At 40.7% G+C, this 24,917-nt stretch overlaps 1 protein-coding gene across 1 annotated transcript; it reads right to left on the minus strand.

Annotated features, from left to right (window-relative positions):
* Nucleotides 1-1,996: 1,996 nt before the first annotated feature.
* Nucleotides 1,997-24,782, minus strand: espnlb (espin like b). The gene is made up of 10 exons (XM_066683591.1): nt 24,489-24,782; nt 21,676-21,866; nt 20,103-20,289; nt 18,892-19,074; nt 18,667-18,792; nt 10,109-10,237; nt 9,013-9,145; nt 8,269-8,387; nt 7,752-7,925; nt 1,997-4,048 (listed from the first exon to the last, which is right to left on the minus strand). The coding sequence occupies exons 1-10, from the start codon at nt 24,780-24,782 to the stop codon at nt 2,600-2,602; spliced, it is 2,985 nt and encodes a 994-aa protein (XP_066539688.1). The 3' UTR covers nt 1,997-2,599.
* Between the last annotated feature and the right edge of the window lie 135 nt (nt 24,783-24,917).

Below are 24,917 nucleotides of genomic sequence, written 5' to 3' on the forward strand. Positions count from 1 at the left end.
TATATATATACCCTGATAAAAAAAATACCCTGCATATGCCCCGATAAGAAAAATATTAAATTCATCAAATCACCTCAGTGCTGTACACTTACTATCAATGATTCGAACTGTTAGGGTGAAACAGAGCTAATGAAGTATACAGAGCAACAGATGGACTACAGTATGTAATTGTGGGACTATACACTGTCTCTGTGTGCTCAGTGGAGGTCATTTTAATGTTTAATGATGTAAGGCAGTGGTTCTCAGACTGTGGTACACACACCACTGGTGGTACGTGAAGCAGGAATTTATAATCAACATAAAGTTTCATCCTTCATTCATTCATAGTCTGTAACCGCTTATCCAGTTCAGGGTCGCGGTGGGTCCAGAGCCTACCCGGAATCAATGGGCACAAGGCAGAAACACACTCTAGAGGGGACACCAGCACTTGCATAACGTTACAGAGATTTCATAATTATGCTTTAACACTACAAGCACTGCAACATTTTTTATCTGTAGCCTATTAAAGCACTAAACTGATATTAAATTGTCCTCTAGTTCTGTTTTTATTTCTTTCAAAATAATTTTTTTTCTCATAAATATATAATTGTGTTTAAAACATGCGGCACGGTGGCGCAGCAGGTAGTGTCGCAGTCACACAGCTCCAGGGACCTGGAGGGTTTGAGTCCTGCTCCGGGTGACTGTCTGTAAGGAGTTTGTGTGTTCTCTCCGTGTCCGCGTGGGTTTTCTCCGGGTGCTCTGGTTTTGTCCCACAGTCCAAAAACACATGCTGGTAGGTGGATTGGCGACTTAAAAGTGTCCGTAGGTGTGAGTGAATGTGTGAGTGTGTGTTGCCCCCCCCCCCCCAGGTAAGCTGCAGACCATAAACACTGTGTAGAGTGACATAACTGTGATTGAATAGTAGTGTTTGTTTGTGACGTGCCTGTAGCAGACTTCAGAATGGACATCATCAAATGGCAGACCTCATCATTAGTGCCATTGTATCACTCATTTTCCAAACTGACTTTTTAAAGTAAGTCTAGGTAGTATTCTTACCTTAAAATTACAGTTTCAAAAGTGATCCTTTAGTGATCCTTTAAATAAATCCTGGCGAACACACGGAGAAACACACACACACACAATCACAAAACCGATAATTCCTAGATGTCCACATATTTCATATGTAATCAATCATATTCCAAACAAAATAAATGTTTATTCTATTATAGAAAGAACCAACATATTAAAATGACTAATGTTGACACAGCTGTGTGTGCTTCTCCTTTGGCTGTAATCAGCATCATTAGTCTTTATTCATGCAATTTCTTTTACATCAAGAACATACTGTCACTCCAAAAAAAGGATTATACATCTCCAACTTGACTGAAGAAGAACAATTTTTAAATTCATTCATTCATTCATTCATTCATTATCTGTAACCCTTATCCAGTTCAGGGTTGTGGTGGGTCCAGAGCCTACCTTGAATCACTGGGCGCAAGGCAGGAACACACCCTGGAGGGGGCGCTAGTCCTTCACAGGGCAGCACACAAACACACTTACACCTACTAACACTTCACCAATACCTGATTTCACATTTGCTTCTACAATCAACAAACATTCTGTGTGCGGATTTATACAGATTTAAACACGTCTGTTTAAGCCCCGCCTTCTCACTGCTACTATTGATCTACTACCTGCAGCTACATCAGCCATTGGCTTAAATGCTTCCCAGGACAGCCGAATGACCACGGCCTAAAAACGCCTCAACACAAATGTAAACAAACACAAATCAATGACATTAACTCAATTTTTACATTTTATTTATGTATTAATATTTTTATATTGAAAGTAAAATAAAAATGCATGTTACGTAAAAGGTGGTAAAAGTAAACTTTAGTTTTTTGCTCTTTTTAATTGTTTTATTTTAAAACAAGTTTAAATGTAGCATAATTTAAGCTATTTATTAGTCTTGGTAAATGTGTAAATCTATTAATGTGCATTACTATGGAGATATAATAAATCACACACACACACACACACACACACACACACACATACACATACACATACACACACACACAAAAATCACAGAATGAGAACTTAAGTCTGCCCGAAGCCCCTCAGCCACAGCATCCTAACCTAGTAAGGATCACATAGTAATAGATGTGTCTCCGGTGTCCTTTATTAATAACTAAAATAAATATGGTGATCCTAGTATATGTTTGAAATTACAGTTAAAAATACAACAACATAAATGAACATACACTACTTTGTTCCTACAGCAACAACAAGATTTATCTCTTTGACAAGCTTTGTTTCTACATCTGTTTGATAGCATGAAAATGTGGACTACTGAAAGAATGGTAACAACATACAGTTAAACGTCTAAACGTTCAATAAAAGTAAATGTAAAAAAATCAAATATTTAAAATAATTTGGACAATTTCTAATTGTCTGTTCACCATCAGATTTTCAGAATGTGTATTGGACATTTTTCAAATGATCCAATATAAACAGTAAAGCAGAAAACATGGACACAATGTTAACAAAAGAAAAAGGTCGAGCTACAAACCAACAGCTCTACAACATCAACAACTGAACACAAAAACCAAGACAAACTCTAATGTTCAAGGTCAAACAACTCGGCTTCCTTCTCTTTCCAGAACGCAAAACTACGATCGATGTACTTACAAATCTCATCACTGTTGCAACAGGAGAAGTCCATGTTGCCTTCTGATCTGTGGGCCCTGTCACTTTGGGCTGAATTCGCAATGGCCTCGACCTCTGAGTCCTTTGGAATCTTTTGTGATGCGCCATTCCCCTTTGTCCCAAAGAATTGGGCCTTGATGTCTTCAAACCCATCTTTCCAGTCCCGTTTTCTGCCCTCGATGTCTCTCAGCACAGCTCGATGGAAATCCCTCACCGTCTCCCAAGGGAAGGCTCCGACGTGGTCGAAAACCTCGAAGCAGAGCAGGTGCCTCATCTTCCGCTCCTCTGGGGGAAGATCTTGCTCCAGGATATGGAAATAACCCAGCATGAAGAGGTCAAGCGTCAGGCTTTCATAGGGCACAGGGGCACCATCCACTCTTGGTAAGAAGTGCTCTGGGGAATAAGTGACTCGTTTCCTCTGGAGACTCCGGATTTGACGCGAAGGAACTCCCAAAGTGATGGCTCTCCAGTTACGGATCATCTTGTCTATGGCCACCCTTTGTCTATAGAGGTGATATAATGAGCCGTTCTTTGGCCGAGAGCCTGGGATTGTCTTCATAAGGTAATTCTCTGCCGAGGTTGCTGATTCCTGCTTCATTTTGGTCCTCATTGAAATGGCATATGCCGACTTCTTCCAGTGGCTCAAGAACAAAACAACAATTCGCTCTTTGCGCAAGCTAGTGGTCTCAATAACTTTAGCTGGTTCCTTGCTATTTGTGTTCTTGTTTTCGGTGGTGACACTGATGTCCTGGACAGCATTCACTGGGCATTTAGAACAGCCCTGCTGCCTTGCACCAGGCTTTGACGTATTGTTTATTATCCCAGAGAAAGGGTAGATGTTTCCTATCTGGCCCTCAAAGTTGGACCTTAGATTTCTAACCGAAACACCTGACATCTGAATCTCCATTTCCACCTTCTCTCTCCTGCCCCTGATGGAACTCTGTCTTTCCGGCTGCATAGAGAATACAGAAGCCAGCTCTTTGTTTGGGATTTTACAGATGCCGTTCTCGATTTCTCCATTCTTCTCTGTCAGGTTGTTCAGGAGCAAACTCATGCTTTTCACAATGCCTGAGATACGGCTACACCACACAGGCAAAGCCAGAGAGTCCACCACATCTGGCTGCTGTTGTGTATTCACAGTGATGTTGACGATGGGAGCCGGGAGGATGGCTCGTAGCTCCTCCACTAGACGAGCTAACTCCAGCTCATAGGCCTGGCACTTCTTCTGAAGCGATACAGTCTCAATCTGATCCTCCAGGTACACCAAGTCATCTTCTGTTAGCAGTTCACCAAAGGGGCCCAAAATAGCATCATGGACCTTGGAGTATCTCCAGCCATCAATACATTTCTCACTGTTTTCCTGCCAAGAATCGAGGACACATAAGAGACAATGATCATGATAACAGACTCATTAATTTAACACCTGTGAGTGGGATTTGGGTCAGAATATTATGTACTGGATGGTGGAGAGGACTGATCCCACTGTGGTAGCTCGAGTTGTAGGAATAGTGAGGTTAAATTGCCCCATGGTAGCTCATGGAGTGGGCAGAGTTAAAAGGAAGGGTCTTCATGTCAAATCTTGTCTTACTGGAATTCTGTGAAGCTGCTTTGTGACAACATCAGTTGTGAAAAGCGCTATATAAATAAATTTGATTTGATTTGATTTGATCTTTTTCTGTCTTACTGTGAGTCAATAAAGAAGAGGGGGAGTTTTCTTTTACTGTGAGCCAATAAAAAGATAGGCGGTGTTCCTGTCTTACTGTAAAAAAAACATTTCTGTCTCAATGTGGCCAAAAGAGTGAGCCAATAAAAAGAGGGGTGCCTTTCTGTCTTAGGCTGAATCAGTTAAAAAGAGGGAGCGTTACTGCTATACTGTGAGACAATGAAAAGAGAGGGGACATTCTCATTTTACTGAGAGCCAATATAAAGAGAGGGGGTGTTCTTGTCTAACTACAGTGAAGATTTTAGGTAGATGGTATAGTGCAGCACTATATGATACAGACCAAGTTGTGGGACTGAAGGCTGAATTGATGAAGGCTATTAATAGCATTGATAGCTCATGTCTGCCAAGGAAGTTGAAATTGTTGGGTTTGCAGTTTGGCTTACTGCCTGGTATTAGATGGCTGTTGACAGTTTATCACATTTCAATCACAGAAATAGAAAGGATTGAAAGAGTTATGAATAAGGCTATAAGGAAATGGCTAGTGGTGCCATAGTGTGGCATGGTATGGAAGCTACCACTCACAAGTTTAGCTGAGGAATTGATATGTGCATAGGAGGGTTACAAGATGGTTTTGACAGGATAGAAGGATGCAGTGGTTAAATAAACAGAGTTAGTCACAAAAGCAGGAAGGAAGTGCAACCCACGAGTGGCAGTGCAGGTAGCCAGAAGCTCATTAGAGCTAAGCGATGTGACTGGCCAAGTGCAGAGAGCAGGCCTTGGTCAGGTGATTCTTGGAAAGATTTTAGTAAGGCCACATCGCCAGAGCGAAGGCAAATGAAGATTAGATTTATTTGTGATCAGGAAGAGGAGGCATGGTGTGCAACAGCAGCATCACAGGCAAAACAAGACCAATGGCTTCACTGAGAGAATCTAAAGAAGCGCAAGATCACTTGGCAAGAATTTTCTGTGATGGACATAAGTCGTATTAAGTTTTTGCTTGGAGCAACTTATGATCTCCATCCAACTCCACAAAATCTTGGAAAGTGGGTAGGTGGAGACCATAGTTGTAGCTTATGTAAAGGGGTTGGAATGCTGAAGCATATTCTATTAGTTTAGTTTGTGGCAGGGTCGGTAACATGGAGACATAATACGGTGCTAAGGGTTTTAGCATGTTTGTTGGACAGCAAAAACTTAGAGGTAAATGGTTGGTTGTAGTAATAAAGTGATTAGGTTTGTGCGTGAGGGGGAACATATTCGATAAAGTGTACAGGCTATAAAAATTGGTAAATGGGGTGCAGCACAAGATTGGAAATTGCTGGTGGGCGTAGGTAAAACACTGCAGAACCCAGAGTGTATTGCGTTAAGAACACTGAGGCCATATATGGTACTGTACTCTGAAAGTAAATGGGTAATTTATTTCATAGAGTTAAAATGCAGTAGGTGAAGCATTCGAAAGGAAGAAGCTGAAGTATGCAGACTTGGCGGACTTGACTAAGGGCAACTGTGTAGGTGTTATCAGAAACTGCTGAAATATCTGGTCAATAATTGTGGATAAGGAGAGCACATATTACTTGGAAAAAAGCACTGCAGAGATGTTGTTGTGGCTGTTGGTGATGTAGCACACAAAGATCACATGGAACTGGTGGCACTGAGCATGCTTTAATGGTGCCAGTGGGACTAGGTAAAGCCCTAGCCACTAGGGAGGCAAGTGTGGATTTACAGCTATTGATGCTTAAGGGTAAGGTAGGACTCTAAAGCTGCCTTGGAAGTGGGTGGGTCTGGGATGCCAGACTTCACTATTGAGCCTTCTGAAGGTGTCATGGGCTTAATTCAATGAAACACTGATGAGGGAAGGTGCCTACCTGATGACCCCTGTGAGGAGTGTTGCAGTGGGTGGTTTGGGTACTCATGTGATGGGCTAAGTGAGTAACCATAGTTGTTAAGGGTAGCTGGTTGCTGATCAGATCATAAATACCCACAGCAACCTTAGGGTCTAGCTGTAGGATTGAAACATTGTAATTGTGTGGCTGACGGTAGGAAGTGAGTGGCGTGGGCACTGTTTGAAGCTCTAATGGATTAGCATAGGATATTTTACATCTTATCTTGTGTATGAGTATAATTTAAAAAAAGCCAGTAAAATAAAGGGGAGCTTCCTGTTTTACTCAGAATGACTCCAATGGACCAGACTTTTACAGCAAAGATTGGATCATGGAGCCTATCAATATTCATGGATATTAGTTGCAGGCAGCAGCACCATAGAGTTACAGCAGAACAGACACGAGTGTAATGCATGTTTAAAGTTTAAAGAATGAGATTATTATATATTATCAGCACATCTATATCCAATTAACAAGTGTGTTAAAGCATGCCTGAGGTTTATGTGGGGAAGTATTTATTAAATATACCAGGACAAGTGACTGTAGAGTTTATGTTTTTAACGACTGTAGAGAGTGTGGAGAAGGTGAAATGAGGATTTATTTTGCAATAGAATCTAAGCTAAAATTACACAATAGTAAAGAACAGAATTGTTTTAGTGATTAGTCTGCAAACGTGGTTTAATGTCCTGGCTGGATGTAATATTTTAATAGCAGGTTTCTACACAAAGGCTCCACCTTCTTTCAAATCTGATATCATAGTTTTTACATTAGTCTTTAAGGTTAGGTCCATAGAGAAACCATGCATAGAAACCATAGGGTATATTTCATACTGATGACCGTACAAGCAGTAATTATAATGTAATTTTGTTTTTAACACAATCAACAAGAGGAATATGCTTGTAGCTGAGATAATATAGTCTAAAATATACCTACAAGGCAAGTAACACCAAATTTTCACACTAATCATTTTTATTTTAAACATATATGTAACCGCATACACAGGTCGAGGTGCTGTAGACATATTTTATTAAGTCAATGCATTTATCGAAGACTACTGACCAAAACTGCACAATTTCTCTCCCTGACTCTATGCATTTAAATTGGCTGCCTAGAGCTTCCTGGAACTATTTGAAGCCTGCATGAATCATGTGACCACCAAGCATTTTGGATTTCCTTTGGCACAACTCTCTATGGTGCTGGGCTTACTGTGAGCCATTATAAAAGAAAAGAGCGGTTCTGTTTTATTATGAGCCAATAAAAATGAAGGGGTGGTTCTGTCTTACTATGAGCCAATAAAATAGAGGGGGTCTTTCTGTCTTACTATGAGCCAATAAAATAGAGGGGGTCTTTCTGTCTTACTGTGAGCAAATGAAAATAGGGAGGTTGGGGTGTGTTCCTATTTTACTCTAAGCCAATAAAAATGGGCTTGTTCCTTAAGGATTGTAGCATTTGTGGAGAAACGAGTGAAGGTAAACTGAGAGGAAGGTCCTACTCTGCAGATGTTTGGAGATGAGGATGTTTACCTTTTGTCTCTGCTCGTCATTGTCCTGTAGCCGTGCCTGAAGCTTACGCACCATCACTTGCCTCTTCCACTCCGCTATAGGCTTCCCGTTCTCATCATGAGTAGGAACCAGAGAGTCAATGTCGGCCAGATTCCCCTCCTCCATCGGGATCATAACCAGCTCATTCTCTTCTTTCTGCAAAAAGCAAAACTGTGTGTGTCCTCATTTCACTCCACAAGGACCCTCAAAACAAGGGGAGATGGGAAATTAAAATCAGGACACGGAGGTGAGATTGGGCACCACATCGGAGTGAGTGAAGACTGAAAAGTAAGCTAATGGGCTAATATTAACTATTTGTGCTCTTGTAAACACATGCATGGCTGTAGAAATGTGCTGGTTTAGTCAGTTCATTTAATTTGTAACGAGGAACAACACAATAACCCTGCCCGACTCCCTTTTCCCCATTCACAGCATTTTAATCTTTTCTTCACTTTAGGTCCAACAAACATGACAAGCTAGAGAGCACAAATATATTTACTGTGTGTCCAGTAAAGACGGCAGTCATTCCCGCATGTCTCCAGGACCTCATGGACCTCATCTGGGACATCAGTGTCTCCTTCTCCTCCAGATGCTTTAGTGTGCTGAATGAAGACACAACTGCAAGAAAACAGACAGGGAAGCTGAGCTCAGTTCACACTCTATAACACAATCTCCATGATCTTTGGATTCATGTAAACAAAAGGGCCCTGCTTCAACCGTCCTTCTCTGACAACTCGGAAGTGTGTAGCACATGCAAAAGTCTTAGGCACCTACTATTATTATTATTATTATTATTATTTAAAATAATGTATCTTCCCAATAAGTATGGTGCTTATATAAAATTATATCTATGATTCGAAAAAAAATACTTAAGCATAAATACAGTAAATATAAAAGGATTTATTTCTAAAAAGTAGTAGTTGTGTAGTGAGTGAGTGAAGAACAAAGTGTGTTTCCAGTTGTTCTCCTTGATCATATGGATTTGTTAAATCAACAGCACACATGATTTAACATAATTAAGTATTTATTAACTCCTAAAACTTGGGACAAGATGGTAACCTAAAATAAAGGGAAAGGGTTAAACTGTGTGGAAAGGTGTGGAAAGGGTTAAACTGCCCTGTTGACACCGTTGATAATTCCCCAGGTTTGAGTATAAGGATAGGGCTAATAAATAAATTCACAGACTTTGAAGTAATTGTTCATTCCTGTGAACATGAACCGATCAGATGCTGCTGATGGTCACCTGTGGAGGCCACTTGAACTTGCTGAATGGAGCAGACTCCAGCTCTGTTTGAGTGTGGAGAAGTAGTGAGCGCTGCGGAGGAGTCAGGACATGACGATGAGACACGAGGCTGAGGAGGGACCTCCTTCACTGGCTGCTTGCAACACACCACAACACAAAAGGATAAAAAAAAAACAGCACTTTAAAGGAGTGATTAGTCACTTTTGCCCTCATAAATTAACAAGCAATAATAATAAAAGTGATTATTTATTATTTTTATGTTTCTATAAAGTTCAGTTCACAAAATATTAGGTATGAAAAACTTTATCCCTTATAGAATGGGTACCCCACAAAAGGGTGGTCATGTTTAAAATAAGTTTGGCACAGAATCCATCCAAATACATCCAATAGGTGTCAGTATAATTGCTGCTTCATTCTTTCACATGAAGAATAAATCAGTGGATTTATTCACAAAACTGCTGATTTAAATTTCCAGAGAGGGTCCATTGTCTTTAAAAAGCATCGCAGGTTAAAGGTTATCACAGCTGCACTCTTTAAAAAAAAGGTTCATTGAGTGATGCCCAGGTCCAGGAGTGGGAGTGGAGGGCCACCACACTCTTAAAATTAAAGGTGCTACAAGGGTTTTTTATTTATTTATTTATTTATTTATTTTTGACGGATGCCATAGAAGAACCACTTTTGGTTCCATAAAGAATCGTGTTTGTTTAAGAGATGTGTGAGTGGGAAGAACATTTTAAAGTTTTAAAAACTCATCACTCTCTCTTTTAATGGTTCTTTACACTTTTAAACATATCAGCAAAAATGGTTCTTTATGGAACCAATAGTGGTTCTTCTATGGCATCAGTCAAAAATAAATAAATAAATAAATAAATAAAAAACCCTTGTAGCACCTTTAATTTTAAGAGTGTGGTGGCCCTCCACTCCCACTCCTGGACATTCAGTGTACTGCAGCCATGGTTTTGAAGGGTTTAGTAATGAACCAATGAACTGACTCAGGAGGGTTAGAGCACGAACAAACAAAAACACACATAGAAGACCCACCCCCTTTGGAAATGTGTCCTTAATATGAGTTAAGTTTGAACTTTGTGTTTAATACCTTACTGCTCTCCATTCCAGCACTGGGGCTTTGGACACTGGTCCACCTCTTAACGTCTAGGAACGGGGTTCTCTCCTCCTCGATGACAATAACTTCGGGCGGAAGGCGGCTGTCTGCTGACTCCTCAAGCTGAGAAACACGAGAGTGCAGACAGATAGCGAAGACATTAACAGCTTTTCATAGCAAATAATCATTAACCAGGATAAAGGACTATGCCAGGAAAAATACAGACCACTGTGACCCTGTTTACTCTGTTTTAATTAAGAATGGACCAACAGAAATATAATAATAAATATAAGAAATATAAAAATATAATCTGGACACAACCAATGGAAATTTATTAGCAACTGCCTAGCAACTCCTTAGCAACCACATGACATTCCATAATAAACCTGAGATATCATAGCAACCCCCTAGCAACTCCTTAGCAACCACATGGTATGCTACAGCAATACATTAACAAAAACCTGAGGTAACATACCAACTGCCTAGCAACCATATGGTATACCATAATGAACCTAAGATACCATAGCAAAGGTTGAGCAACACTTTGCGGCCATCTGGGATGCCCTCTGGAAGCAACTACCTGGAATACCAATGCAACTGCCTAGCAACAACATAGCAACCACTTGGAATGCCATATCAACCACCTGGCAACAACATAGCAGCTGACTGAGATACCATCTGGAAGCAAACACCTAGAATGACATAGCAAAACCTTAGCAACACCTGAAGATCCACCTGGGCTGCCAACCACCTGAATTACATTAACAACATCCTAGCAAAACCTTAGCAAGCACATGGGATGCCATAGCAATAGTATAGCAACACTTTAGCAATCATCTATGATACCATAGCAACACCTTAGCAGACATCAGAGTTGCCACTGCAAGGATACAGCAATACCATCACAACCAAATCGGTTACAGATTATTTAATAAATACACCCTAAATCCTGGGTTTGAAACACCAGCCAAATGTATACATGTGATTTTATGTTTTAATCATGTATCTGTTGATATTGATTTCTGTATTCTGAGGGTACCAGTTTCAGTGTGGATCAATCCTTCTGCAGGCACGTGTACCTGTCTATAAAGAGAATCAAATTCTGATATGGTCATATACCTCACATTTAAACACACATAGTGTGCCTGTAGTATCAGAGCTGGGGGCTAGGAGCCAGACCCTCTCCACCTGACTCAGTGAAGTAACAGTAATCAGTTAAATACCAAGCCTCCAGGGAGAAGATACAGCTGTGAGAAAAGTGAAATGTGAGAGTCAAGTGTTTAGTATAGTACACCCCCCACTTAGCTCCCAGACAAAGGCAGCCTATAGAGCCCTGTCACTGGAAGAGATGAATCGGGTTACAGCTAACTGCTGCTGCACAGATTCAGGGCCTTCACGGTTCTACCTCAGCTTTAGTTCCACACAACCACACACTGTTTACTTGAAGATGACTTTCACAATTATAATAAAAAAACACTTTTTATAAAATTCAGAAGATGTTTCCTCACCATTTGCTGCCCTCCAGTCAGTTTTTTTGCTGGAAACCTTCCTACTGTGTTTATGAGTAAAATAAAGTCACTCAGACATTCCAGGCTTCTTCTCTCTCCGCTTACAGCAAAAAACAGCAAAGAGTGAGACGTCCAAATGTTGAAAATCATAAAAAGAGATGAAAGTGTTGCTTTATTCCTGCTCCATAGGTGGGTAATACTGACTTATTTTTACTGTTTCAGATTATTTAGGCAGGAAACCATTCCATATTCAGGAGAGCACTAAGTGCATGAAAGTAAAAACAGACTGAACGTGAAACAAAACTAAATAACTCAAGTTACAAATTAGTTTCAGTGGTAATTCAAACAGTGAATTAAAACTTATAGCCAAATTCAGTTTCAGCCAGGTAGAAACAAGTCTTTTTTCTCCTCAAACACAACGTTCCACTTTAAAACATGCAGAGTTTCTGAATGTAAACAAACCAGGGAAAACTGCAGTTCCCTACAATTGTAGACACTCTCCTTAAGTTACTTGTATCCACAGTAAAACACAGTTCTGGTTCTTAATGAAACATCTGTGACCTGCTTTGGTCAAAACCCCACAAGCCCCGCAGCAGCGTTCTCCCCCTGTCTAAACAGCCCTGTTCAGAACGCCCTCTTTCAGCGCCTCTTCCTTTAAATGATAATGAGCCACTTGCTGTTTACCCCGACCCAGAGCGCACAGCAGTGAGGAGCGAGCAGCAGAAGCTCTGGTTTTTATTCATTTTTGCTCAGTTCTCTTTTTTCTCCGTTCTCATTTTCTCCGTTTGTACTCAGTGCTCTTATTTCTCCGTGTTCATTGTATCTGTTTTGCTGCGTTTAACCTCATCTTTGTGCTCTCACAACGCGGGTCCAGCGCTGTGATTGGACAGGCTCCAATTTTCAGAAATCCAGTTTTCAGACTTAGACAGCCTACAGAAAAACGAATGGGTGATCTTGTTTCACACTGTGTGGGTTGGTAGGTTCCAGATTCCCACATTAATTTACATGCACTGAACAAGAGACTTTTACATAATAGATCTCCTTTAAGAGTGAATCAACCTAGACTTGAATGGAGAAACCATAACCATATGTATAAAACACTATAATACAAATGCAAAAACTATTTCCATTTAACAGAGTGGTCACGTACAGTTCTCTTTTATGGAAAAGATGACTACATTTATTCAGATTATTTAAACCTGATTCCATCAAAACCTTCTTCTCATATTTTTAGAAAATAAACGATTACATCAAGGCTGCTTTTAGAAGCAGCAATTAGAAATAACTCACTGTGTCCAGTAGTTTGAGTCTGGATCGAGATCCTGAAGAAGTGAAGCAGGAGAGGATCGGAGTTACACTCAGCGGATCATTAATCTATGGCCACCTGAGCATCTCCTCCATATGAACAGCGCTCTGAGACGGGAGGTCTTTAGCCCAGGTGTTAGTGAATAATTAAGTGGTGGGGTTGAGTGTCCAGTTTGTGAGTGAAAATCAGAAGGGGCCTGATGGCCAGGTGGATGTTCTCTACTGTACATATACACACACACACACGCCCTCAGTATGTACACAACAGCAACCCACAGGTACAGGTACACGCACTGAGGTGGGGGTCAGAAAGTCATAGATTACGTAACCAACGGTAACTCAATGTGACTGAACCTGACAGTTAGGCTCATTAGGATTAATTTTATCCAATGCCCAGTCATCTGACCATAATACACTCATTGTAAAAAGAAATAATAATAATAATAATAATAATAATAATAATAATAATAATAATGCAGCCAGATAGAAAGGTCAAAAACTCTTTTGTCTCAAATAGATATGTAAAAATTACATGTGTGGTCTGATTAGACACTGGGTCTTGGCACAGAAGCGCAGAAAAAAAGTACTTTCCCCATTGCTGTGTAAAAACTCTCAGGGGCTACTTTGGGGTCGTGAGAGAGATCTTTGATGGCTAGACATCTGCATTTGAAGACATTTTGCCCAGTTGACAGACTTTGAGAGGGGGTGCATCATTGAACTAATAGAAGCATGACGGTGGTTTCGAAGAATTGCAGCCATCTAGACCGTTCTGACCTAGCTGTGTCGAAGTTTTGAGCAGTGATGTCCTGAAATAGAAACATGGCCTGCTACTTGTCCTGCCCTATGTTGGTGTGATGATCTTGGGCGCCATTTCATTCGACAGTTGGGCACCCCTAGTAGTGATACAAGGGGCACTAACAGCTCGGTGATATGTGCATGGTGTCCTGGGACCACATGTGTTGCCTGGGCTTCTAATTGGCATTTTTCGGCAGAACAATCCTCACCCACACAGCACAAGTCTCCCAAGAATATCTCCACAAGACTGCAACACTTCCCACTGACTTTCTATTCTGCAAATTTAAACATCACTTAACACCCTCTATACTTTAACCAAGGAGCACTGAGGGGTCAGTGGACATCTGTTACACAGGTAAGTGACCAGCGCTGGAAAAATAACTTGAATCCTGTTCCAGTGAAGGGTTAAGTCACCCGGAAGAAGAGTCTAGTTTACATCCTACAACTATCACACACACTAAACACAGCACCTCCACGTCAGTGTCACTGCAGCACTGAGAATGATCCATCACCCAAATCATACCTGCTCTGTGGGGGTACTGAGCATTAAAGAGCAGGGGGAAAGAGGGTAACAAATTATGCAGAGCAATAGATTAACTATTGTCTGTGTTTGACAAAAGAAAGTGAATCCGATGCTTTTTCCAGTGTAAACAAGGGCCAAATCAGCACAGAACCTGGAGAGAGAGAGAGAGAGAGAGAGAGAGAGAGAGAGAGATGCTCTGAAAGCTGAGCTGATGTAGCTCAGGTGACTCTTCTACTCTTTAGCTTTTGAACTGAGGAAGGGAGGGTTGACAACAGATAGCCCTCCCACCCCCACCCCACTGCACATTTACCCCTCCATTACCACTTTCAGACTGCATTACTCGTACAGCCCCAACACCAGCACCGTCCATTCCTTTATACAGCTCCCCCTGCTCAAGCGGAATTCAACTTACATTCAATCACAGACCTTAATCTCCAGAGAAAAGCACTGACCAATAGACTGGAGCCGCAGAAGATACAGTCACCATGCTTAGTGCCACCTGTAGGCTGGAGATTATAATAAAGCTCACAGCACTGGACTGTGGAGCAGTGGAGCTGTGTTCTCAGGAGTGAGTGGGACGAGCTGGAGTGGTGTTTATACATCAGTTATCAATAAACTATAAATACCTACTTTTGTTTAGCACTGCTTTTTGCACATTTTGCAATTTACACGAAACTACTCACCACTGCATTGCACAAGAGTCTGATACCCTACTGTTTGCATATTTTCCATAGCATTGTTATATTATAGCCTCTGTATATACCTTTATATATACTTTTAATGCTTTTGTTGTTTCTTTTTTTGTACATCTATATATATATTTAATTCTCAATATTTTACAGAAGGAAGGAGTCATCATCAAAGCATTTTGCAGCTAGTTGTACCATGTATGACTGTGTATGTGACAAATAAACTTTAATTTGATTTGAGTTTGGGAACTAGAGCTAGTGGCTGAATGCCATCAAATCGTCACAACAGTGTTCCAACACACAACGTAAATCAATATATAACACATAACCAAAGTGTATCCGGCTGTGATCAGAATTGAGAGAGGACGATGGCAGCACATTTTCCACTTCATCCACACTGTGCTGCTTCTTTTGCTGCTCTTGGGTTTCACAGGGAGGTATAGATGTCCAGCACTGACCCAGGGACTGGACCATTACATAACCCACTGTATCTGGCCATTGCTATGTTCAACCCTTTAAAGGTGCACCAGGCGATTTTATTTAAAGGAACACTAGGTAAGATTTGGTATATTTACTCCTGGGTTCTTCCTACATTTGCAGAGTGTACTTCACGTTTACTGTACATTTGCAGTGTCCTGAAACCAAGAGGGAAGGGGAAGGAGTGAGATTGATTGGGATGGATACCTACCCTCCTCTAAAAGATACATAGTGCAGGATCTAGAGTGCTGAGCCCAGAGTAGCATCAACAGTGGCTCTATTACAGCTCAGTGGAGCATCACAATGTTTTTGTTTAGATTATTGTTAAGGTTAAAAATACTACTTTTAAACAGGGAGAAAGGGTAGTTTTTGTGGTTGTGTTTCTGATTACACGAGAATTGAAATGTTGTCTTATTTCTAGTTTGTTCTGCGAATTGTTCTGACCTCACCCATTAGGTACACTTTACATCATTACTGCCACAGTCTTCAGTGATTGAGTCTTAATCAGTCTTTTCTATGTTTTATTTATGTCAATAAAACATAAATACCTCTATGTTTTTGAGTAGTTTGTTCATCAGAGGTGTTTGCACAGAACTATTCACTGCTGCAATGCACAACAGACTGATATATTATTCTTTGCATATTTTCTGGAACAATATTATAATTATTGTCTCAGTAAATATTTAATTTATTCTATGTTTACTTTTTTAATTCTTAAAAAATATATTGTTTCATGTTAAGTAATTTATTTATTTTAAAAAGCTCTGTTAGATCTGGTTTTATAGGTCTCTATTTTAAGCCCTTATTTTGCACATATTTCCATAAATTATATTGCTGTCTCTGTATATTTTTTACCATGTTTTAAATGCTTATTTTATATGTGTTCTGTTTTTTATTACATCTATATATCTTTTTATCTATATATTCTTTTTATCTTATAGACTGTCATTGATTTGTTTTTTATCAAAGCATTTCCCTGCTAGCTGTACTGTCTGTGAGACTATGTATGTGACATATAAACTTTGATTTGATTTGATATAAAAGTTAAAATAAATAAAAACAAACAACTAATTCTGGCGTTTGGAATATAGTTGCTGTTTTTATGTATGGCCTACATAACGTATATATTCTCCTAGGCATGAAGTCATGACACAAAGACACCAGCAGGTGGCAGTACACAGCCACTCTATTCAAATACTTGCAAAATGTAATGAGTGAAATTTGTGGTACGTGTAGGCAGCAGATTGGCGGTTACAGACAATGAATGAACGAATAAACGAACGAACGAATGAATGAATGAATGAATGAATGAATATAGGCAGCAGCGCTAGAGACCCTCCCCTTGCATTTTTATTACAGACCTCGGAGCTGGGGGAGCTGTGGTCTAAAAAGACCTGAATCAGAAGCTCAGAATGAAAAGCATTTCCACCTCCCTCAACATTCTGAGCTGATTTGTCTTTGAGCCAGGCACCAAATACCCAAGTGTGTGTGCACCAGTAATATAGAACACCCCTGAGAGCAAGGAGACGGCTGACTGCTGTTGTCCCACTGAGGACAAAGTTGGAGGTCCACTAGTGTTTTGCACAGTGTTTTCGGGGCGGACCACTGGTGATTAAACAGAATTTTAGACAAAATGCCACATTTTAGCACTTTTCCATTCACAGTCCAATTTACATTTTTTTTCCCTTCATTAGGTTCTTTTGTTATTCTTTATAGATTAGTAAATCATTTTAATCGAGCGCAGTGTCAACATTTTTAGCATAATCATTTTATATCAGGCTTATACTCATTATTATATCTCTCAGCTGAATAAAAATAAAACTGAGATAATACTATTTGGGAACAGCAGTAAAAGACAAAAAATTGACTACATATCTGGACTCGAGAGCCCTCAAACTCGCAACCTTGGTGTATTAATGGACTCAGATCTCAGTTTTAGTCTCATGTTAAAGCGGTTACTAGATCAGCATTTTACCATCTTAAGAAGATCAGTAAGATTAGAGATTTTCTTACTAAACCAGACCTGGAGAAACTTATCCATGCCTTTATTTCTAGCAGGATTGATTACCCCCCCCCCCCCCCCCCCCCCATCCTCAAATCCTTACACTGGACACCAGTCTGTTACAGAATAGACTTTAAGGTGTTATTACTGGTCTATAAATGTCTAAATGGGGTAGGACCAGTGTATTTATCAGATCTGCTACAGAGATATGAGCCGAGCAGAGTTCTCAGATCTGTAGGAACTAGTCAGTTAGTCCTGCCTCAGGTCAAAACTAAACATGGAGAGGCAATGTTTGCCGCTCATAAATGGAAACAGCTGACTGAGAAAAGTAGAAGAGCCACGACTTTAGACACTTTTAAATCAAGACTTAAAACATTACTGTTTGAGCAGCTACAGCTCAGTTTAAAATACTCTGCACTTTTATTTCTGCAATGGCATTTTTTTCTTTTCTTTTATTGTATCATTTTAAATTGTTTTAATGTTTAATTGTTTTTATGTAATTGTTTTATTTGACTTATGATTTTATTCTGGCTTTTAATTGAACTGTTTAACTGTTTTTTTTTTTTTTTCTGTAAAGCACTTTTACATTTGAATTGCTTCTGTGTGAACGGTGCTCTATAAATAAACTTGCCTTGCCTTGCCTCTCATAGTTGTAGGTAATATTTGTATTAGTTTGTTTTCCAGAATAAAAGTCTGTGAATGTAAAATCTGTTTGAGGAGATTATAAATGAGTTATATTCTGTACAGGGCAGTAATCTGAGTGGTCCGATGGTGGACCAGCAGTGGTCTACAGTCAGTGGAGTGCCAGCATTTTTATGCCAGGGGACCAATATATGCTCATTGTCTGGGACTATGGGGACCAAAAGCCGTTGACATACTCACATTGTGGGGGACTTGTGGGGACCAACAGCAGTGAATCATCACATTTTAAAGTGATGACATATTGTAAGTTTGGTGTAAGTTTAGGAGTAGTGTTAAGCTAGTAGTACTAATGGATAAAAATAATGGTAAGTCTATGTAATATTCACACAATTTAAAGATAATATGGTCTGTGTGTGTGTGTGTGTGTGTGTGTGTGTGTACAGATAGATTTAACATGAAGTATCAGTGCCCCATAGGGCTTAATTATTTTTCTACAGACTGCATCATCTCAGCATGGCAGTGTGGCTACACTTGAGGTAAGGAGTGGTGATAGGGTACATCCCTGATCTATCACTGTAAGGAGTAAAGGGCACCTGGTCTCCCACACACACCTGAGCAGAGCGGAGGAGTGTAGCGCAGTCTGTGTGTCCGTTATATTCCGCCAGGTCCACTGCACTGAATCCATCCACATCCTTCTCCAGAGGACTGACATTATGGGCCAACAGGACTTGGCAGCACTGAGGCAAGACAAGTTACCCACAATATTCAGTTAACCACATGGTCTACTCATCGATACTAATATTCTGAGTTATCACAGCCTTACTGAAACAGCACACCTCCACTTCTCCGTTCTCAGCTGCGTCGTGGAGAGGGGTCCCTCCCCAATGATCCCGCTGCACTCTGGCCCCCATCAGCAGCAGACGCTCCAGGATACGATGGTGACCCTCGCTGGCAGCGAAGTGCAGAGCTGTGGCTCCGTTCTGGTCCTGACACGACACATCAACATCAGTAAACGATGCCTGAAAGGCACAGGATGAAAAAATCTGGACTCAGAGGATCCAAAGGAGCAGTGTGTTTGAGGCAAAAGGTTTTTTCCTAGAGTGCTATGAATTCAAATGCTGTTTACATCAGAATCATCTTTAAGATTCGCCCAGAAATTACTATGTTACGAATTTTCTATCATAGCTGACCCAAAAAAAATGAAAATGAAATATCGCCACACCAAACCGCTACATCTGCAAACACATTAGCAGAGCTCCAACTTGTAAGTGTTTTTTGTTTTTTTTTGTTTCTTGCTTGTTTTAATTTATATATATATATATATATATATTTGGTGAATTTTCACCCCTTCTGTTACTTTCCTGGACTCCTCCTACACACACAATAAACATAAACATAAATGAGCCATCCCAGTCCCCAGGGAGCAGCTGAGGATTTTCATGTTAGAGATTGTGAACTACCTAATTTTTAGATCATTCATTCATTAATTCATTCATTGTCTGTAACCGCTTAGGTTACCAGTTCAGGGTAGCGGTGTGTCCGGAGCCTACCCGGAATCACGGCAGGGACACACCCTGGAGGGGGCACCAGACCTTCACAGGGTTACACGCTCACGCTCACACCTAGGGACATTTTGAATCATCAATCCACCTACCACCTGTTTTTGGACTGTGGGGGGAAACTGGAGCACCTGGAGGAAATCCATGCAGACACAGGGAAAACACACAAAACTTCTCACAGACAGTCACCTGGAGCAGGACTTGAACCCACAACCTCCAGGTCCATGGAGCTCTATGATAGCAACACTACCTGCTGCCACACAATGCTGCCCACCTTTTTAGGTTGTTTGGGTTTTTTTTTTTTAAACACAACATTGATGAATTATAACTATTACACAAAAGCGCTTTAGGGTTTATTTGTACACATAATACATATTTATTATAAAAGTATTTTTGGATCATTCCAGTTGTTCCATTCATCGGGAAATGTTTAAAGACTGAAGAACAGCAAGCATTTTCTCAAATTAAAAACAGTGTGAGGGACTTACCAGCCAGACCACCAGGCCGTAGTGGCCCATGTGAGCTGCTGCGTGAAGGGGGCTCATGCCATCTCTGGCTGTCAGGTGAACATCTGCTCCACAGTCTTTCACCAGGTGCTCCACCACATGCAGATGACCCTCCTGACAGGCCAAGTACAGTGGAGTAGCCCCAGTGGACATTGGACTGTTCACACACCTGTAGCAGGTCAGACAAAGACATAGATACAGATTCTTCGCATACGTGGTTTGTACAGAATCAGCTGTTGAACCTTTAAATTATTAGCACCCACTTTACAGGGGACATATTCTCCCGCTTCTCCACAAGGGAACACTGTCTAAACTGCCCTGTTCAGAACACCCTGATGAGCCGCTTGCTTTTTACCCTGACCAGAGCGCACAGCAGTGAGGAGCAAGGAGCAGAAGTTCGGGTTTTTACCCGTTTTTGCTCGGTTCTCCTTCTTCTCTGTTGTTATTTTCTCCGTTATTGCTCAGTGCTCTTATTTCTCCACGTTGATTGTGTATGTTTTGCCGTGTTTAACCTCATCTTTGCACTCTCACATAAACGTGGGTCCAGCACAAACTCAGATGAGGGGAATTTTAAAGTCTCTGCACTTGATGTCAGAAGCGGAGCAGAATCAGAACAGCTCGTTTTATCCCATATTTTCTGACTTAGGCAGTGCACAGAAAAATGACTTAGTGGTAGTCTTGTTTCAGTGTCTGAGTTTGTGGACTCCAGATCAGCCACATTGGGATGTGATGTATGGCAGGTGTCATGTATGGAGACGACCGAGTGTCTCTCTGTGTGTGTGTGTGTGTGTGTGTGTAGGGGGCAGAGCGTTGTAACAGTGCAGGTGCTGACATGTGGCAGGTAAGAAGCTACTCATGTTTTATTGAGTGCTGAGCCAAGAAGATCCGTTTAACATATGTCTGACCCCCCACCAGCTTGGCATCACTAACACCCACTCCACAGCACCTTCAATGTGACTCACACACACACACACACACACACACACACACGGTTGCTATGAAACCTGAGAAAGAGGGGAGTGAATGGCAAGTCTGCAAAGCCTCTTGTTATGATACATCAGCCATGTACGTGTGTTTTTCTTTTAATTGACGTTCTAAGCTGTGACAGAAAGCTTAGTGCTATTACATTTAACTCTAAAATAGGTCTTTAGCAGTACACACAACCAAAGGTCCCCATACCCAATGCCAAGTGTCGGCTAGATGGGTATAATTCCACCCAGTGCTGGGCTGTGGAGCAGTGGAACTGTGTTCTCTGGAGCGACAGAGCTGAATTCAGCACCTTCGAGATGAGCTGGAGTGGTGTTTGTGATCCAGAATTAATCCAACAACATCAGCACATGACCTCACTAATTTACATTTCAATCAAATTCAGTCAAATCTTGGCTGCTATGTTCAAACTTCTAGTGTAAAGCCTTCACAGCCTATTACAGTGAAGAGAGGAACATACTCCTGATTAAAGCACTTCAGTTTGGAAGAAATTTTGGGCAAAGAGGTGTCCACAAACTTTTGACCACAAAGTATATTTGTGTGTTTGTGTGTGTGTGTGTGGTTCCACCTTGGAGAGTGAGACAGGAGCAGTTTGAGACAGGTGAGATGCCCACTGGCCGCAGCGTAGTGGACAGGAATTGCTCCACACTCTGTTTGTGCCTCAGTGCTGCCCCCTGCAGACAGTAGCCACCGCACTGTGTCAGCGTGACCGAACCTTGCCGCCAGGTGCAGAGCAGTCGCTCCTTCTCCATCCTGATCCTATAACACACAAACACACAGAAAACACACAGATCAGCTTCAGAACCCAGGGACAGAAGCTCATCTGTCGCTGCACAGTGTGTTTTAGTCGTCCTCTAGTCCTTCATCAGAGTGTCCTGTCGCTGTCGGCTGGATGTTTTTGGTCGGTAGTCTATCATCAGTCCAGCAATGACACTGAGGGGTTTAAAAACTCCAGAATGATTCACCACTAAATCTTACCTGCTCTGCTCTGTGCAACTGTAATGTTTTTGTGTAATGTACAACTGTAATTTAAAATTCAAACATTCTCCCGTTGTTTTGTCATTTTATGGTAACTGTTGCATAATATTAAAAATGACCATTGTCATTTTAATAATAAAAAAAAAATCTCTAATGCCAATTTTAAATCATCTAAACCCAAACTCACACATTTTTTTGGATACAATGTTATCCCCAAGAACAGAACAAATCCATCACATGCTTCTGCAGTGCTTTTTCCTGATGGAGCTCATGACGAATGCAGCGCCCAATAAAATCTTCACTCGGTTTCTGTTTTTGTTTTGAAATAAAATATTTTTAATAAAACACAACAGTCACTATAAAAAATGAAAAAAAGAGTAAGAGAATGGCTGAAAATTGAATTACAATTATATCTTTCACAAAAGCACTTTAAAACTTACTTATCTAATACATTTGCTTTTATTTACAAATTATGAAATATAACCTGGATGTTCAGAGAGATCATTGAAAACCTTTTCTTTGTGCTTTTGTCAGTTACAAAAACCTAAAGAGTATTAACACAGATTTTATGGGATTTTACAAAAATGTCCCAGAAAATCTTTTCTGGAAATGGGGTTTGGACATATTTCCACAGAAACGTATATTAACTGTTACTCTATAATGTACAGAAGTGTCACTGGATTTGACGAGACCTGATATGACCTTTACTACTTGGGACAACTTTGAAATCCAAGGTGCAATGATGAGTGATATTTGTGATTTACTGATATCTGTACCTCGACATTGCTCATTGTTAACCTCTACTAATTGTTTTTATTCTTATTATTTAGTTAGTATTTATCCTTTAAATACTGTATATCTAACGGTGGTAGTCCACCAGGTGTTGCATGATGGTTAAGGGTCATAATTTCTTTCTGTCTTTTAAGGATCTCTGACATTTACATTATACTGAAGACTGGTAGGATGTTATACAGAGTTGTGGGATTATGAAGTCACACAGCTCCAGGATCCTGGGGTTGTGAGTTCAAGTCCTGCTCTGGGTAACTGTCTGTGATTTAGTGTGTTCTCCCTGTCTCTGCGTGGGTTTCCTCCCTCGGCCCAAAAACACACGTTAGTAGGTGGATTGGTGACTCAAAATTGTCCATAGGTGTGAATGTGTGAGCTTGTGTCGCCCTGCGAAGGAATGGCACCCCCTCCAGGGTGTGTTCCTGCCTTGCGCCCAGTGATTCCGTGTAGGCTCTGGACCCACCGCGACCCTGAACCAGATAAGTGGTTACAGACAATGAATGAATGAATGGGATTGTACACAGTACCACAATTAACTTTGATAGTTGCGAAAAACAGACAACTTTATGTCATTTAAGGTTTTACAGAACATTTTTACAGAATTCAGTTATCTTGATTATAATATCCAGAAATCTAGAAGAAAATAGATGTGTTTATACTAACAAGTTTACCTGAAAGGAAGAACCGTAAATCTCTTACCACACAGTGATTCGATTTAGTTGGGATTATTCAGGAAATGATTCAGAGCAGAAAGAAACATTCACTAATTTCAGCTTAGTTTAATCAGACCGAATCCATTGTACTTCTAAGCATAATTTTAGATCACAAAATATAATTAAAAGTATGACAGTTTAAGCAAGTGACTATTACTGTCATTTGTTTTATATAAATAAGGAATATATTCTTTAAAATTATTTAAAGTGCACATACAGAGAAGGACATGGTAAGCTACTTTCATTACAGACACTAGCAGAGCTTGTTGCTTTGTACTCATTGGGTTCAGGACATTGGATTCAAGTACCACAATTATCATCTTCAAATACTTAGGAGACATTTTACACTGTTTAGCCGATATGTATTGAGGCATTATATGTACATGGCAAAATAATGATGAAATTAATTGTAAGATACCCAGTAATAAACACATATTTCTAGTATCATACCCTTTACTTAGTACTTATTGTATCTTACGGCTTACATATCAGGTATGTACTCTGTAATACCAAGTAATTAGCAGGCTGTATTTTAAAAAGTGTTACCTAAGACCTGAAGCTATTCTTTTGGTGGAATTTAGAGACCACCCTACACCTACATTCCAGTTAATGGCACATGGTACTATGTAAAATTTTAAAATTAAAATTACTGCTTAAATAATTGTGATGCTCCACTGAGCTGTAAAAGGGGTTCACTGTAGAAAGTGCACTTTTGATTTCTGTAAAAATGAATTACAATGAGAGTGTGGGGGAGCCCTAGGAGCAAAATAATAATAATAAAATCTTACCTAGTGTTCCTTAACTTCTATTTAGTCTGTTTCTTTTTGTCAGGATGGGCTTTTTGAAAGCTCCACATTCATTCAGACCCTTACTACTGTTCCTTATCATTTATGTCTGACCTCACCTCGATCCCGCAGACTCCATGTCCCAGAAGCCACTGCAACTCTGCTGTGTGTCCAGTCGCTGCAGCATCATGGGCAGCCGTGGCCCCGTTCATGGAACGCCTCTGGCCCTCGAGTCCGGCATCCATGAGCAGGAAGCGCAGGCAGTGGAGATGGCCACAGCGAGCAGCATGGTGGACGGGCGTGGCCCCCTGAGGATCAGTGATGTCACAGCTCAGGTGTCCGGACAGGTGTAGGACCCTAAGAGCTTGGAGGTCCCCATCTCGACAGGCCTGAATCACTCTGTGGAGAACCATCCTGCTGCTGGTCTACTGCAGGGGTCCTATCTGTGTACTTGTTACTACCCCTCTCCTACTCCCTCCCTCCTCCCTCTCTCTCCCCAAAATGACACCTGAGCTGCATCTGAAGCGCCTGACTAAGGGACAGATGGT

Source organism: Hoplias malabaricus, chromosome 1, assembly GCF_029633855.1.
Source record: "Hoplias malabaricus isolate fHopMal1 chromosome 1, fHopMal1.hap1, whole genome shotgun sequence".
Taxonomy (NCBI): Eukaryota; Metazoa; Chordata; class Actinopteri; order Characiformes; family Erythrinidae; genus Hoplias; species Hoplias malabaricus.